Source organism: Aptenodytes patagonicus, chromosome 6 (assembly GCF_965638725.1).
Source record: "Aptenodytes patagonicus chromosome 6, bAptPat1.pri.cur, whole genome shotgun sequence".
NCBI lineage: Eukaryota > Metazoa > Chordata > Aves > Sphenisciformes > Spheniscidae > Aptenodytes > Aptenodytes patagonicus.
Window position 1 is genome coordinate 26,306,683 of NC_134954.1, and position 16,803 is coordinate 26,323,485.

General features: G+C 41.2%; 1 protein-coding gene across 1 annotated transcript in view; it reads left to right on the forward strand.

The window, feature by feature from the left end:
• Window positions 1-16,803, forward strand: part of ARHGEF4 (Rho guanine nucleotide exchange factor 4) — a 178,854-nt gene that overhangs the window by 48,817 nt on the left and 113,234 nt on the right. The window contains exons 2-4 of the mRNA XM_076341624.1: window positions 1,116-5,549; window positions 9,372-9,698; window positions 15,639-15,768. Of these exons, the coding sequence (XP_076197739.1) occupies window positions 1,116-5,549; window positions 9,372-9,698; window positions 15,639-15,768 (4,891 nt within the window). The remainder of the gene's footprint in view (window positions 1-1,115; window positions 5,550-9,371; window positions 9,699-15,638; window positions 15,769-16,803) is intronic.

Consider the following 16,803-nt stretch of genomic DNA (forward strand, 5'->3'; position numbering starts at 1 on the left):
ACCCTGGTGAAGGTGACATGCAACTCAGGCCGAGGGACCTCGTGTTCTAGTTTGATGGCTGCCATTCACTTGTGGGTCTTTTTTTAAGAAATGTCTTTCATTGTTTGTTATCTCAGTTTCAGATTTTGAAATGTGCTGATCATTCTTGTGATGACTGTTATCAAAACCTGGTTAAAGAGGCATGCAGCATTAGGGTTAAAGGCTGCCATTTATATTTATCTGGCTTCTCATTCTAGATATTAATGGACTGAGGCTGGAGTCAGCTAAATATCTTTGTTTGGTACATTTGTAGAACTTCTGACAATAGCTGTACCTGAAGCTGACAGACAGCAAGTACTATTTTTACCACAAGAAAGCTTGCTGTGATTTCATTTTCTACTTTAGACTGGAGAGACATCCAGACTTCTGTCTGATGGTTAAAGAAAAGAAGACTGAGACTCTCCCAGGGTAGCTGTCTGGGACAAAGACATTTCCTAATATTGACAGCGTGGTTTTGATCTTTCTGCTCTCAGCCACTGATTTGGATGTGCTCTGATAACTGATACATAACTGGTATAAGCCTTCTGGAAAATGAGATCAAAGACTTCTTCCACCTTTGGTTCACGCTTTGGTATGGGTAGTATCCAGTTATTCAGGTGCAAAACTGTTCTGCATATATTTATGTCACATTTCTGTAATTTGGACAGTAACAATTACTTCTCAGGTTTATCACATAAACCTCCTCCTCAGATTTGAAGATGGATTCATTACAGTTTTTAGATCTACCAGCAAGGGATGATTTCCATTTGACTTATTTGAATGTGAAATGTGTCTTGGTATTGGGCTATGAAAGATATGGCCAAAAGTAAAATTTTGGCCTCTGCATAATTACATATTAAAATGAAAAAAATATTAATTAAGAAACATTAAGAAACAAAAAGTAAGAAATAGAAAGACCTCAGGTCCACCAATAAGTATAATATCAAGTATAACTTCCAAAGACATCAGTTAAATACACATTTAATCAGTGTGTATTAAATTAATTGTGTTCCTAAGTGCATTTTCTAATAATAATTCATGCTACCCTGCTGCTGTGGGAAGTCATTGGTAAATCATTCTTTTCTGTTTATTCATAGACTCCAGAGCCAGTTGAAAACTACATCAGTGAAGGAGAGTTTGAAGATGATCTGAGTTCTTCTACCCCGAGCACGATAGAGCTGGAGATACGTGGATCCAGCCAAGAAACAGATGAAGATTATTTTGAGACCCTGTCACATCAGAGTGGATCTTTGTCAGATGTAAAAACTGAGCCTTATGAAAGTGCATCAGACACAGCATCTGTTTCCAGTGATGTAACTGGGGAAACTTGCTTGGATTCAAACTGCCTTTTTACTGAAAAAAAAAATCTGTGCTGTAGTCTTCCTAAAGCAAAGGCAGAAAGAACCCTCCATGAACTTAAGTGCTCAAGGCAACCAGAATTTACCCAGCAGGTATGGTTAGAAGTGTCTTCCAAAACAAAAGCAGCACCAAGCAAAACTGAATTTTGCATACAATCTGCGAAGTCAGAAGGTGAAGAATTGGGTGATGAAGAGTTAACATTAACTAATGATATTTCCAACACAGAGAACCAAGTCAGTGAAGAGGGCATTATATCACAGACAAATAGAAAGTTTGTAACGGTACTGCAAAATAAAGCAGAGTTTGAAAGCAGTAAAGTGCAGTCCTGTACGAACTCAGTACCTACGGAAGATTATGTTACAAGGCAGAAGGAACATCCTGCAGTATTAAGTGTTGCTTGTTTCAAAGCAAACTCAGAAAGTTGTTTGATTTTTCCTGAGGTACAGCAATTTTCCTTCCGGTCAGATGCAGCATCAAGCTGTAGTTTGCCTAATCTTCATTTTGAAACAAATGGACCTAGCTGTAAAAGTTACACTGAAACATCTGACTATAAGTGTGAATTAGATTTTATGTCCAGTATAAAATGCAGCAGGAGGAACTCAGCTGACAGTGAGGAAACTACAGGTAAAAGGATAAAACATGGTAGTACAGAGACCATGTTGACATCAGATTCATTCTTTTACCAGAGTTGCTTCAAACCAAAATCTCAGCCACCACTCACAAGGTCAGAGATTACAGAAAGTAAAACATGGCACAGTGTACCTGAAAATATCAGTGCTCAAAGCAAGCCGGAATATGTGGGGAACTGTATTCATCTGACAGACAAATTTAGATGGTCATGTTCCAGAATACATCTTCAAGGGCTGGATTTTGAATACACTTGGAAAAACTTAGGAAGAATACCTGTAAGCCCTGAAAAGGCAATAAAAATAGAGGGCAAATTTGGCATAAAAAGATCTCCTCTTAATACTGACATAGACTCAAGTGAGTGTCAGCTTTCTCAACCAGCAGGCTCTCCCCAGCGTGTTGATTATTATTTGCCCTCTAAATCAGAGACGTGTGGCCTTAGCCCAGAAGCAGTAGGTACATGTGCTGATAGCTTATCTTCTACACAGATTGATGCTTGTGAGTGTAATCTGAAACAAAAGGAGACTTCATCTGCCCTGGACTGTGAGGCAGTGATCATAAATGCTGAAGAACTTATAAAAAGTGACCAGTACAAAGCTGAAAGAGATCTGGAAGCAGGCAGATTCCCTAGTGATATTGATGTTGAATCTGGCATTGGTGACACTGAGAACCTAGCAGCTTGTCATGTAGGTTTTCCTGCTGTTGTGGAAAACAGAGATTGTGGTTGTTCTGTAAATTGTGTTTCCACTGGTAGAATAGAGCAGAAAAGTTTGAAGGAGAATGGTGTTGAACCTGAACTGTCAAGTATGAAGATTGTGGTAGGGGAAAGATGGGTAGATGATTCTTCTAACCTTGACTTCAGTTGGAAAGTCCTGGAAACCACATTGCAACCAGGTGGCAGTAACACTGGGGCAGAACACAAAGAGTTGATACAGCAAAATACAAGTTGCAAAACTGGTGCCTTAAGGAGTCACTCTGAGCTAGTAACAAATGAACATCCTACTCTTAAAGTAAAGGATGAAGACAGTGTCTTTGCTGTTGAAATGACTCCCAGATCAGATTATATAAGCCAGAGAAGGCATTTAATGACTCTTCCAGAGTTAAAGTCTGCCCTACTTATAGTATCTGTAGAGCAGAAAGGATTACAGTCCAAGACGCTGAATGATAACCTACCTATTGAAGTGGTAACTGGAACATTGAGAAATGTAGTGAGCAAGGATTTGATGTCTCCTCATACTGTCAGCAAAGCTCATGACGAGCCAGAGAGAGTTCTGAGTGAAAGCTGTAGCTATGAAGAACAAATCCTGGCCACCCACCTCATTCCTGGTAGTGCAGAGGTACTCCCTGGTAGGGATACAGCCGAATTTAAACCAGAAGTTTCACAAAAGAAAAGAGAGAAAACAGATGCAGTTTCATCCTTAGGGTTCACCTGTAGTAATTCCACAGTAACAAGTGCAAAAGTGGAATTCAGGAGTGTCACTGTACCACTGGGCAATGATATACTTATTGCAGAAAGTCAGGCAGATCAACGTGAAGAAGTGCTCTTAAAATCACATAGCAGAAGTGGTGTTATGATCTCTCAGAAAGAGCCTTGCAGAACAAAGACTGGTTTTGAATTAGAGACAGAACAGTTCGGAAAGTCACAAGCTGAAACAAGAGATGACCAGGTGTCTAAGGAAGAGGAATTCAAAGCACATCAAGGCAGAGAGGAAGGCTTATATATAACTAGTGCAGTAACACTGGAAACATGCAATGTAAGCAATTTGTGTCAGGAAGATGGTGCTGATGTTGACCTTCAAGGACCCAGCATCATCCCTGAACAAGCAGTAGGCAGGCAAGGAACTGAAGGCTGTAATGGTTCAAAGGAACAAACAGGTATTTGCGAAGAACCTTCTCCTAGCGAAGGAAAGGAGGGCTCTCCTGCAGAAGACACAGCTAGCCCTAGCAGAGACAATAGACTGAATCTCGATGTGTCTGATGTCTTTAACTATTCTGTGAAAAGGGAGACCCATAATGCTTGCATGCTGGGCCTAGATAATATAAGTACCTGCAGCGCTAACAGTGAGGAATTGGATGAGAACTCATTCCACATCCTGGGAAGTAACAGCAGTCTCTATAAAGCTGTGCAAAAGCCAACAAAGAATGGGAATAGTGGGAAAGCTTCCAGGTTTTTAGTATTCTCAAAAATGACATCTTTCAGGAAAACTAAGCCTGCCACAGCAGAAAATCAGGGAAGTAGTAGCTTCTTTGGCAGCAAGGCAAAGATGGAAGAACTGGATGCTGGGAAAGAGGATGAAGACACTGAAAGTTTACAGTCTTTCAAAAGTTGTTCGTCTGGTTCAGCCTTCCACAGAAAGGAAAGCTACGCCTCTGAGTACTCTGACGATGATGATTTATTCTATGAGAGACCTGCAGGACTATTCAACAGAATGAGCCTGAGGAAGGCTTCTGGCTCTGGTCGGATACTGATGGAAGATGTAGATACAAATTCAGCTTCTCCCACACTGGCTGCTGTCAAATATGCTGATCGACAGGTTTCAGGTTCATCTGAAAACAATGACAGTGAACCTGTGGAATACTCTGGGATTAGAAAATCATTCCCTGAAAATGAATACAAAAGAAACAAAAACCCCGAGGGTAAGAAGTTCAAGACAAGGTTGGCCTTGGCACACAAATCCCTCTCAAGCTTATTTGAATCCAAATCTCCAGAAAAGGAAAATAGTGAGCAAAGCTCAAGAGTATCACTGAAAAATGAAAAGGAAAAAGCCAAACTTCGCCAGAGCACCTGGAAAGCTTTTCTAAAAAGCAAGGAGGCAGATGGACTGAAAAGGCCTGTCTTAGCAAGTTTATCACCAACACAGGAGACTCTTAATGCAACTAGAGGCCATGTAATGAGAACAATGTCAGCAGAGCGACAGGATAGTTCCAACGGACACGCATTTTTTAGAACAGAAACACCTAATGGCTCCTCAACAGACACCAACTATTTTGACACCTTTGTGGAGCCTGTTGATGTCTCTTCACTTGCAGGTACGTGGAGAAAACGAATACAGTCCCATGACCTGGGCATCAGATACTCACAGACTTCAGACTGTGATGAACAACAGGAGGCTCTGAGCAACAGTTTAAATACTTCTCTAGAGGAATGCTGGATGAAATCTACATTTAGCCCCACTGATTTGCAGTTGCCATTTAGTCAGTCAAGTCCATCATGTCCCCAGCTCTCAAATTCTGATGGTAAAGACATGCCTTGTAGGCCCATGAGTCCTAAACCACAGAGTCCACGATCGACTTCTCAACACAAGAGCTTCCGTTATCCCGGAAGAATATGTGCCACTTCAATGATCTCTCTTGGGAACAGCTCTGTAGTTGAAAGCAATTTGGAGGCTCCTGAGAGACCAAAGACACTGAAACCCAGAGGTAGTCTCTTGCTTTCTGTACACTCGTTGGACAACGAATACCAGAGGGATGACAGTGGCATAAGCAGTCAATCCCAGATCAGCTTAAACACAGCTTCTTCCATTAGTGACATGCTCCGAGATGAGGTGAGTTGTTGTCTGGCAATGATCAGGTTGTGATTTGGTTTGCAGAGTCTTTTGTTTTAATATGGTTTAGGAATTCCAGTGAAACTCTTTAATGGCTTAGTGAACACATTGGTTAGATGGGTGCATAAATATTTCTCTTTGTCTAAGATAGGTAGCACTACTTAATCTTTCTGTTTCTGTTCAAGACTGTATGAATTGATGCACTCTTTAAGGGAGGATTTACCACAAAAATCTAAAGGAATGGAGTCATCACAACAGTGCTAATGCATAATATGCCTCAGACAGATTACACAGACACCACCCTGTGTTCAACTCCAGCTTTTACTGGGTCTTACGCCTCTTAAGATAAGGCAGAATTAAGCCTTGTAACTGGTGTATAGTAAATATGTTTCTTGAAGTGAAAGGCAACATAGAAATCAATTCCCACTGCTAGAAGTAATTTTTTAACAAGTAAAATCTTTTTCTTTAGACAATGAGTAGCTGTCTTTCAAAGTACCATGAGTATTTTGCAGTCACCATAACTACCCTTTGATTGCCACCGGGAGTCCTTTTCTGCATTTTCTACAGCAAACAGAAAAAAACCCATGGACTCAGGGTCTCCTTTTGATGTTGCACAAACCACCAGAGTGACTGAGACTGATCTGTTAGCTGAGATCCTAGAACCTGGCTTGATCATGCTACTTTTTCAGTATTGCTGCTGATGAATTTTGACATTAAGAAATAGGCACAATGGTTTTTGTTGAGCAGATTTTCAAAAATGGCCCTTGAGAGAGGGTATGAGATTCTGCATATCCCAAGCAGACATTTTTCAGAGTTCATGAATCTGGAACTGCTTGATCAATTCTGCAGCTGAGGGCTGGTTGTGTTCAACTCAAATGAGCCCTTACATAGCTTTTGCTGCTGCTGCTGCCACCTTTTGTCTCTCACATCCCAGGTTATATTAAAGTTTTAAGATACCCTCCAAAATGGTTTTAGCTTACCCTTTCTCCCTATTTTTTTAATAGAAACTCCCTATTTTTTGTATAGAAACAAAAAAAGGTTGGTTGGAACAGACCTTGGGAGGTCATCTAATCCCACCTCCTTCTTCAGACAGGACTAGTGGCAACACCAGATAGACAAAACCATGACTTTGTCTAACCAAGTCTTGAAAACCTCCATTGCTGGAGATTTTACCACCTCTCTGGGAAACATGTTCCTGAGGAAAATTTTTTTTCCTAATGCCGAACCAGAACTTTACAAGCTACGATTGTCTCGTGCCATTGTCTGGCACTACTGAGAAGAGTTTGGATCCATCATCCATGTAACTACAAAACTGTTGCAGAGTGCTCTTATATTGCCTTTAGTGCCCTCTTATCAGCTTGAATAAACCCAGTTCGCTCAACCTCTCCTCACATATTCCCAATGAAGTTTTTTCGGTTGATTGGTTTGGGGTTTTTTTAGCTAATGCTGTCTGGAATCTAAAGAAGCATGTGGGTTGCAGTTTGAGAAGTGAGGGATGTAGAACTGGAATTGCTGTGGGCCGAAGGGGAAGAGAATTTGCTTTATTCTCTTCTGTCCTCTGCTTTACTTAAAAATCTTTTGTTTTCATGGTCATCAACTTAACTTACAAACTTAATACTGGACACCACATTCCAAACAAGAGACTGCAGTGTTACACCAGCCTAGGAAAATGCAAGATACTTGGACTATACACACTGTCAACAGATGAAGTCTCTCAGAGGATGAATAAAATCATTGACCTGTAAATGATAACCCAAAAGAGCATCTAGAAAAGAGTGGAGAGATGAGGCATGTGTAAAGCCTTGAATAGGCAAGCCCACATCCTGTAACGTAACCATTAGGAGTAAATAAATAATTACTTAAATTGATTGCTAGATTAAATAATGTAAAGAAAACCATGAAAAACTTAAATGGTATCTAACCATATAAAAAGAGTTTAATTTTCCTGATTCTTCTGGAGGCTGCAGAATATGATATCTGAAATTGGATAAATGCAGCTGGAGCCTGGAAATTAGTGTAAATGTCCCAGCTTTCAGGACACAACATCTAATCTATTAAAGCAGATAGGGCTTTTATTTATTTCCATTTTCATGACATTGTGAAATGAAGTAGAACTCCTCCCTGGATTTTGTAAGTGAAGTTGTTTTTTCAGGAATCTCTGAAAATACAGCAGAGACATTGGGCAAAGTATATTTGCAGTGTTAAGTCTTTCCAACATGATTGTCATCTAAACACTAAGAATGGTCTTCCTTATATACGTTGCTAAGTAAAAAGGTCATAAAATTAAGTTTAACAGTGGATTTGAAGAAAAGCCCTTTTCTGTTCCACATCAATAAAGACATTATTGCAAAACAAATGCATAATGGTGAAGTTCCTTGAGCTCACTTCCCAGAGTGCCCTCCACTATGGGGATATGTATACATTCCCCAAGCCCCCAGCCAGGTATTTTTTCAGTGGTATCAGCTTAATCTGTGTTACAGTGCTGTACCAAACTGCAATGGATCAGCTTGCTGACACCTCTGGCTACCACACTGGTAAGTAACCCTTCTTAGCCTGATGGAGCACAGACTGGCCCCTCTCTCATTACCTGCTAATGGTTAACATTCTTCAGGTTATATCCGTGACAAAGATTTTATGCTGAAAACAGCAAGACAGAACAATTACTAGTTTGCCGATGTGGCAGGGCCCTCATTACGTATTTAATTAATCTGTTTGTGGCATGATTTTACTTACAGAATTGTGTTACCCAGCAGGCAAGAGCGAACTGTCCTAATATGTCCCATGTTTGGAATCTGCACAAGTTCTCCTTGGTCCTCTCCAATATGATGGGGTTAGGCACAGAATACCAGTAGAATACACTTTCCTTTTTCCATAGCATCTAGTAGATAAGGAGTGTTTCTAGACTGTAGAATCTCTTGCCAGTGGCAAAGAATTGATCTGGGATTGTTGGTTAATTGAGAGTAGATAGGAAGTGCCTCCAGCAGTTTAAGGGTTGTTGTGTTTGGGTTCTTCAAATTAACTGTGAGAAACTGGAGAGATACTATTGTCAGGACACAACATTTTCTTGGCATGAAAAGAGACTCCTGAGATCATTCATTCCTCGATGCTGTTATCTCCCACCTTAAATATTATTGATTCTAACACTGATGCTACCTGGAGTGGTAGTTAGATGCCTCAGGGCACGTTTAATTTCAAGTTGTTCCAGTATAAAAGCTGTAATTTTGTGCAACCACTCGTTAAAAGCAAATGAGAGTGAAGTGCAAAGCTGTGCAATTCCTCGCTCTCAGTCCAACATCAAGCAAATAAAATGGACAGCACAAAGAACACACCAGGAAGCACAGGGCTTAAATATATCAGACCTGCAGGCATCTAGGAAGCGTTTTCACATTGTATAACTGAAGTACAGTTGGAAAAGCACAGACAGACAAGACTGGCCATTATTCTATTTTCAGAGATGCTGTCTGTCTTTGTAAATAATATTATACAGACAGAGTGACCTAAATCCCAGTAGTAATGTTATTGTAATATGCCATCTAGAATGAGGGTGAAAAGGGCATTGTCCTGTGCAGAGGGAGTGTATATTACACTCTCAAAGGATAGCAGAGCTGCTGCTTCAGGGTGGAGTACCCCTAAGCCTATGGAGAAGGCTGAGTGAGTAGACAGGCTGGTTTCAGCCAGCCAGTACTCTTGGGAAAGCATTTTTTTCTGAATAGTTCTGGGGCTAGATAACTGAGCTTTACCATCTTCTGTTCAACCTGGTTTGAAGCAAACAAAATTTCCAGCCACCAAACCCTGTGTTTTCACCTGCTGTTTGTAAAACAGGAGTCTAAACAGCAATGTCAAACACCACCTGAAAAGAGGCCAAATGAGAAATGGGTTCCCCATCGCAAAAGAAGGCCCCCCCAGGTTCCACCATCCCCACGCCCTATCTCCACCCTTGAGAGCAAAGCCTGGAGGCTTTCCTTCCTTGCTCCAGATGAAAAAGCCAAGGAGATTCCAGAGAGGAGGAAGAAGAGACCTAAACCCCTCTATAAGTGCTTCAGCTTCGATGATGTTTGGATGGAGAGGAACCAAAAAAGGAAGCTAGAGAAGGAGACACAGCCAGAGAGAGGGATTCAATTGCGACACCTCCCAGAGGACCCATTAAAAGTAAGAAACTGTACACCGTCCTCCTCATTCTCTGGCACTGTCTTCCTCTCTGCTCCGGCTGCTTCTTTCTACTGTCATCATATTCCTGTTCTTGCACTTTGTCTGGTACCAGCTCTATCTGCTTTTCTTTGGGCCCGGTAGTCTGTGGAGACTGATTAAACACTAAACTGGTCCATAAGTGATGATCTCTAAAGGTAGTGAGTTTTTTAGTTGCTGTAAGTGAGCAGTTCCTGCCCCGTGCCATGTTGGACAATAGGATGCGAGAGCATCAGATTGCTCTGTAAGCTGAAAGATAGGGAGGGCAGGGAGCAAATCAAAGTTGCCTTAAATCAGTATAAATTAAACTGATGAAATCTCATTCTGTGCCCTGTGGTATTGCTGTATAACTTTAAAAACGGACTTCTAAATTAGATTTACCTTGTATCTGAGGCCAACTCCACACTTCCTACTGAGGCAAATTCCTGCTGTGAAGTGCTCAAGAGAACATTGCCATTGGAATTTTAGCTATTAGTATTCTCCTTTCCACCAGGGGAGACTTTTAGATCCATGTTATGATTGCTTGTGGCAAACTTTGTGGCTGTTGTGACTCACACCGATGGCATCTGTTACTCTTGGATCCAGAGTTAAGGTCTGTTCCCTTCAGGGAGAGCCGTGAATCTGTATCCAAGAGCCAAATTTAGCCTTCATACATAAAAAAGAACTTCTGAGGAAAAAGGACATGAGATAGAGGGACACTCCATGCAGCGTCTGATGATAATATGGAGGAAGCTTCTGAGCAAGCTTGAAATCAAGTAGCAGATACTCAAATAAAAGCTTTCCTCAGGGTTTTCTGTTTTGGTCTGTTATCTGCATTTGTCTCCCTTTCTCTCTGTTGTCCTGGTTGCCTGTTTCTGGTTGCTCTTGCATCAAAATGACAATGTTTGAGGGGAGCTGAGGCCCCAGTCCTGTCACCACTTCAGCACGTGCTTGAGCTTATGCGCATAAATAGTTCTGTGGATGGCGAGGTGGAAACTTTCACCTGACACAGGTCAGCTTGTCCACTATGGCTTCCCAGGAGTAAACCTGCTGCCTCATACCTGTCTGCCTGACAGAGCCTCCCATCGAAGCCGATGGACACCTGGTACAGAAAGCCAAGCCAACTCCAGAAAGAGTGTTTCTGAAAATCTGCCCACTCCTGTTCTCCTCTCCTCAAGAAAAGGGGCTAAAAATCTGTGGTATTTCGTATTTGTAGGGTTCTGAAACAAAATGTTGTCAATTGATGCTTGGATGAGTTCTGAGTATGGTTCTGTGATGCGTTGCCTACTCTCAGTTCAGTGAGGATGCTTCCCTGGCTCAGACCCACTACCACCTATGTGTTGAATACAATGAGTAATGCTCCTGAGGCATGTGTATACTAAATTAAAAAAAAAAAAAAAAAAAAAAGAAATTAATTGTGTTACTTTTTTACCTTGTTCACAGTTCTGAGTGTTTAGTGCTGTACGAGCATGAAACAAGCTAGGGAAAATGAATCCCTGGCTTGCATAGGCTCAGTGATAAACAGAAGCCAGTAAAACATGCTAAAAATATTTCTTACAATTCCTTGACAAGCATGGATAGTGATGGAAATCTAGCCCATGCTGCAGGGTATGTTGGCCAGCACTGAGACCGTTAGTGCTTCTAAGAGGAGCAACCCATCACCTCAATAGCTGCCCCTAGAGCCATCAGATTACACAGCTTGAATGCTGTCTGTTTTGCTGATTGACTACACATTTTGATGCTGCCAGAAAACAGCTTTTCCTTTAAGCATTTCCACAATTATTTTCTGGTGCAAACTTACCTCTAAATTGTGATCAGCTGTGTAATGATTTGCAGCTGCCCCTGTGCCCATTGAGGTACCCTCACTTAACATCACCTGCCTGTGGGGTTTATGGGCCTGAGGTAGTTTTCTTGTTCATTCTTCTTTGGGTAGTACAGGTGAGTAGAAGATATTTAGTAGCATGTAGGTAGATTTGTTTTTTACTGTTTCTGTTGATTTAAGTGTGTTATGCAGGTTATTGACACTTTTTGTCTTTGTGGGCAGGCTAGGAGGATGTAATGCTAAGTTTTATTGAGAGAACTGTTGGGATTCAAAGGCTGTTTCCTATATGCCCGTATAACTGCATTTCTTGGCCTGTATTTTTTTATTTGCAATAGCCATCACATAGTTTCTTTTTCCTATGGTGTTTTATTCTGTCTTTGCAATGCTCTATTCCTGTAATAATGCTGGCTTATTCATACTCCTAAGTTTGGTGGGAGTGTTGTCACAAGCTGCAGTGTTTGAGGGCAGTTTTAGAAGGATGCTAAATCCCTTTCTATAAGGAGAAATAAATTATCACAAAAGAAGCTTTGTAAGACGTTCATTGTCTGTTTTGGTTTTGTGACTGGAACGAGGCAACTGTATGGGGCTTTGGAGATCTGAAATTGCAAGTCTGATGTTTTCTGACACATGGCTGAGTTGGGATGTGTGGCTTCAGTTATGACAAGTCGTATTGTGTTAAGTCAAGATCAGGTCAGCATACAAGGTGATGTAATGCTGCAATACTGTGGCAACAACTTAATAGGTCAGATGAGGGAGGAATTCTTGAGGTTTTTTTTTTTTTCAAGTGCTGATTTCTGATACTACTCTATCATTCAGATCAACATACACAAATTAGTATAGTGGTAATAAGAAGCTATTCTGAAGGCTGGCAGTTGGGATTCAGAGGGAGATGGACAAACAGTCAAGAAACTACCTTTAAACTAAAAAAATAACCACTTGAAATACCAGTCCTAAACAGTTCTGTACACTGGTCTTTGTTTTGCTTAGGTCCAGTAAGCTGCTCATCTGCTTTAAATGGGAACAGTGTGTCTAAATCCCTAGAGTCAAACTCAAAGCTTGACCCAGCTGTCCCTTATAATGAAATGCTACCAGTAACAAGCTGAGCAGCTTCTGATCTTGTACCCTAAAATGTTAACATTTAAGTGGTCATGGCAAGCCTTTGAAAGTAGCACCCCCCCGAAGTGGAAGAAGAGAAAATGACATGGCTGTGGAGGAGTCTACTTTCTTTTGCTTGGCCATAGGATTTGCCCTTCACATGGTGATGGGTTTCACAGTGTAGCCTGGGGTCCTCTTGCTTATTTTTAATGCAGTATAAATTCCCTAGCTGGAGCAGAGACAATGCCCCAAACCACTGATACATGTAATGCTGTAACGGCAATAGGCTCTGTTTTGGGAATTATTTTTGCAAATACTGTTTTAGTGATGTCTCTGAACTGCCTGTCTGCTCTCATCCCACTCTTTCCTATTTTGACAAAAAGTTAAAACCCGACTGTTAAGCTTGATGCCTCTCCAGTGCACAGCAATAGAAGCACAGACATGGCTCCTACATGCATTTGTTACAGCACAGTTTCTGCACTGCCCGATTAGAGAGATTCCTAAAAGGCCCATCAGGGGACTATACCCAGAGGGGGTATAGTGCAGAAAAAGCTCTCTCTCTTATTTTGAAAGAGAAATGAGAAGCAGTGAAAAATAGATCTTCAGCTTATTGTCCTGAATATGACTCCTGGAAATCTGATTTTACCCCATCTGAAATAAGAGAAAATTAAGTTTTGCTGTGTGCTACCATGGTTATAAGCACTGTGGGCACCTCAGATACGCTTCAAGAGGGTAATGAACACACTTTGGAGAGGGGATTGAATGAGATAAGTCTCCCCCTGTTGTGCACCTGACAAGGCACAGACACACGACAGGGGTAAATGCCTCTCCCAGGAACTGAACTGCTGTGTGTAAGAGCATAGAAATAACCCCCTTAAACCTATAGCAGGAAATGTAGAAGAGAAGGTCTTTGCTATGCTCTGGTCCCTCGTTTCCCCTCCCCTCCCTTGTAGGTTGGGGAAAACCCTGCCCACATATTACTAATGTCTCTGAAAATGCTGCTGCTCCTGCCTTTGGGTTGTACAGGCCTGGCTTCTCTGCTATAGAAATCAAATGATGCCTGTACCTGAAATTTGCTCTGATGTCCTGGAGATAAATAAGAATGAATCCTGCAATTTTTACTGTAACAGCCCTAAGGCAGTAGTCTCCTTGCTAGTCTTAAACAGAACAATAATGCTTTCTATCACCTTTCATGTAAATAACCTAGACTTTACCCTTGGCATTTTCAGAGCTGTAGCTCAGTAAGTTGCCTGTTTTGCTTGATTTCATTGTCACTGGAAAAGCATGTGCTCCCACTGCGGTTTTGCTATGACTTTTCTAGACAAACAGGCACTGCTCAGGTTAATTTAAAGAGGGTTCATGCTATCCTGCAGGAGATGGTGATTTGTGCCAAAGTATTGGCTGTGTTCTCTTTGTTTTAGGAAAGTAAGTCCAGGAAGAATAAAGCAAACCAGGCACAGAGCAGCAGCACTCTCAGCTGCTTGGGCAATTTGTGTCTATTCAGTGGGCTCAGTTTGCCGTTTAGTTTTAGAAGGATGTTTTGACTAATTGCCATCTTCTAAGGAAGAGGCTTCAGCATCAAGGCTAGTCAGCAGCCTTTAGGCTCATGGGACATAGTGTGGGCTGGTAGGGAGAAGGAAAGATCCTAGATAAACTACTGGACCTCAATATCCCAAATTCTTGGTTGAGTGAAAGATGGATACATTGTAACTGAATGTCACAGCAGCAAAAGGAAGGGGCAGTAGTGATACAGAGATGAAAAATGGCTACGTTCATGGGACCAGTGCTCACTGACGGGTTGATCTCCCAGTTATCTGAAGTCACTGATGTTTTCTGTGTGTGCCAGCCATAGGAGGTATGGGATGGAGAAAAGAGAGAGAAGGAAAAAGGAATAAAAGCATATCTGCGCTATGCCTTAAGTACTACAAGTTTCAGTGACTTTGACAACAATCTGTATTGCTCATTGTCAGATGATCTATATTCTTGTGGTATCTTGCCCAGTATCTTGTGATTCCCTGATGAAGGTTTCATTTCCCTATATCAAGCAGACTTTATTTCTGTTTCAGGGTGGATGAGAGGAGACAGAAAACATTGAAAGTTTCTTGGTGTGGCAAGATTGGCAGAAAATATTAGTTTTGACACAGAAAAGTAGAACAACCTTGTTTACATTTTGGATTTTGTTGATAGGTGTTTTTTTTTAATTTAAGTGAATGTCTGCATGAGAGTGGGTTAGTCTGTGGGTGCAGGGAGTATCTGTATGACAGTGGTTTGTGTGATTTCTTAAACAAACAAAAAACCCCATGTATTTTTGTTTAAGTCTGACTTACTGAGGCATTAGAGGTCATGAGCTATGTGTATGTATCTATATGTTTTCCCCCTTAAACCAGCAAAACTTATTAATTCAATGAGATCTGGCAATGGTATAGAGTTTTCAAAGTTTCATAAAGTTCTGTAAATTTTGTAAAATCAAGCAGCCAGGTGGAGGAGAGAGCAAGAGATCCTATTTGTACCTTTAACTGAAGAGAATAATGTTGTGTTATCCATGTCCTATATGGTTGGGGACGGGTACCAATAAATCTCTGAAGGGAAAAGCTTTATTTACATGTTAAATACCAGAACAGGAATTATTAGTCATAAAGTTGTAGGAAACAGTTCTGTAGCTGAGGGAATGACTTGTTGGGATGATATGCTTCCCCCTCCCACTAGATACACTTCATAGGAAGGAGTGAAACTTTCTGTGAATGTAGGTATGTGTGGTAGTATGTGAAGTATGAGTCCAGTACCTGGTTATCCACTTCTGTTCTTATTACCCTGCAGTTTTCCCCACCTTCTCACTCTTTTCTAACCTCTCTAGCCATAATCATCCACATGTGTCTGCTAACGTACTACTTACTTACATGAGCAGGCATCAGAGGTAGAAAGAGGTGCTCTGTGATGAATGCTGTATTTTGTCCTCCAGGGCATCTAAGTTTAATGTTTGTTGTCTTTGTTTTCCCTCTCTTTTGCAGGCTGGAATAAGTCCATTCATCACATCTGCTGTTGCCTTTGACATCCTACCGCTGAAACTGCATCCATTTTCCCAGAGCACTCCGACAGGCTTAGACTGCGTGGGCTGGAAACGACGTGTCTCCTCTTCTGGTGTGTACACTAGTCTTAGCTGGACATGAAATATGAGAGAATTAAGCTCTGGTTTATTGAGTATATGGAAACCATGTGATAAGCATTCTAACCTGTTTATGTGGAATGCTGCAGCCACACCTGAGCAGAAATCTGCTTTAGAGTTAATTCCTTCATGTGCTTTTCGTATTCTGGTTTGTTTTCTCCCTGAGCGAATAACCAGGGTGCTGTTTAAAGGCAGTGGTCAGCTTTTTAGTGAAGAAAAGATCACTAATGGCAACGATAGCGTGCTTGGTGTAGAAACATTGTATTGTCTCATGAGAACTCTTTCCCACCTAGGATGATGTCATATATATCACACTCTTGATTTAGGTTTCTGCAGATGAAACAGATGCTCTGCCTTGTGTTTGCTGGAGAGCACTACGGTAGGTATGGTGGGGTTCCTCTCAAGTTGCTAATTAGGCACTAAAGCAACTAAATGAGCTCTAGAGGTAGAAGTTTCCTGTACTTTAAATAAATCATCTTAAAGAACAAGTGTGCTGTATTTTCATGAGGAATGTGCATGAAGTTTTGTGTCTGCTTCATTTCCAATGACTGACACTTTCTCAGAATTAACATGTAAGTCACATAGATTATTAAACAGTGAAATGTATCTTTGCCAGGTTTTTAAATTCTCCATCTGACACTGCCTGCCCGAACATTGCAGATATCTCTATCATAGCACTTTGGGGTGGGACAAGAAAAGCAGACTGCAGAGGAGTTGTTTGGTGGTTAGGAATCTAGCCAGGAAAAGCCAACCACGGTTGGGTGTCAAGCTGCCATTTCTGCCTCAGAAAGTCTCTTTATACCATCAGTTAAACACTGCTGGAATTACCTAATTAAGGGACCATAAGACTGTGCTAATTACATCAGAGTTGAGTTGTCAAGCAAAACTAGTTTGCTTTCTGACACTTTGTACAACTCATGCACAGAGTCATGAGGCTTCATCTGGAAACAAGAAAACAAACTACTTATTATCATGGTGTCAAGAGCCCATCCTCTGCTCTCTTAGCACTG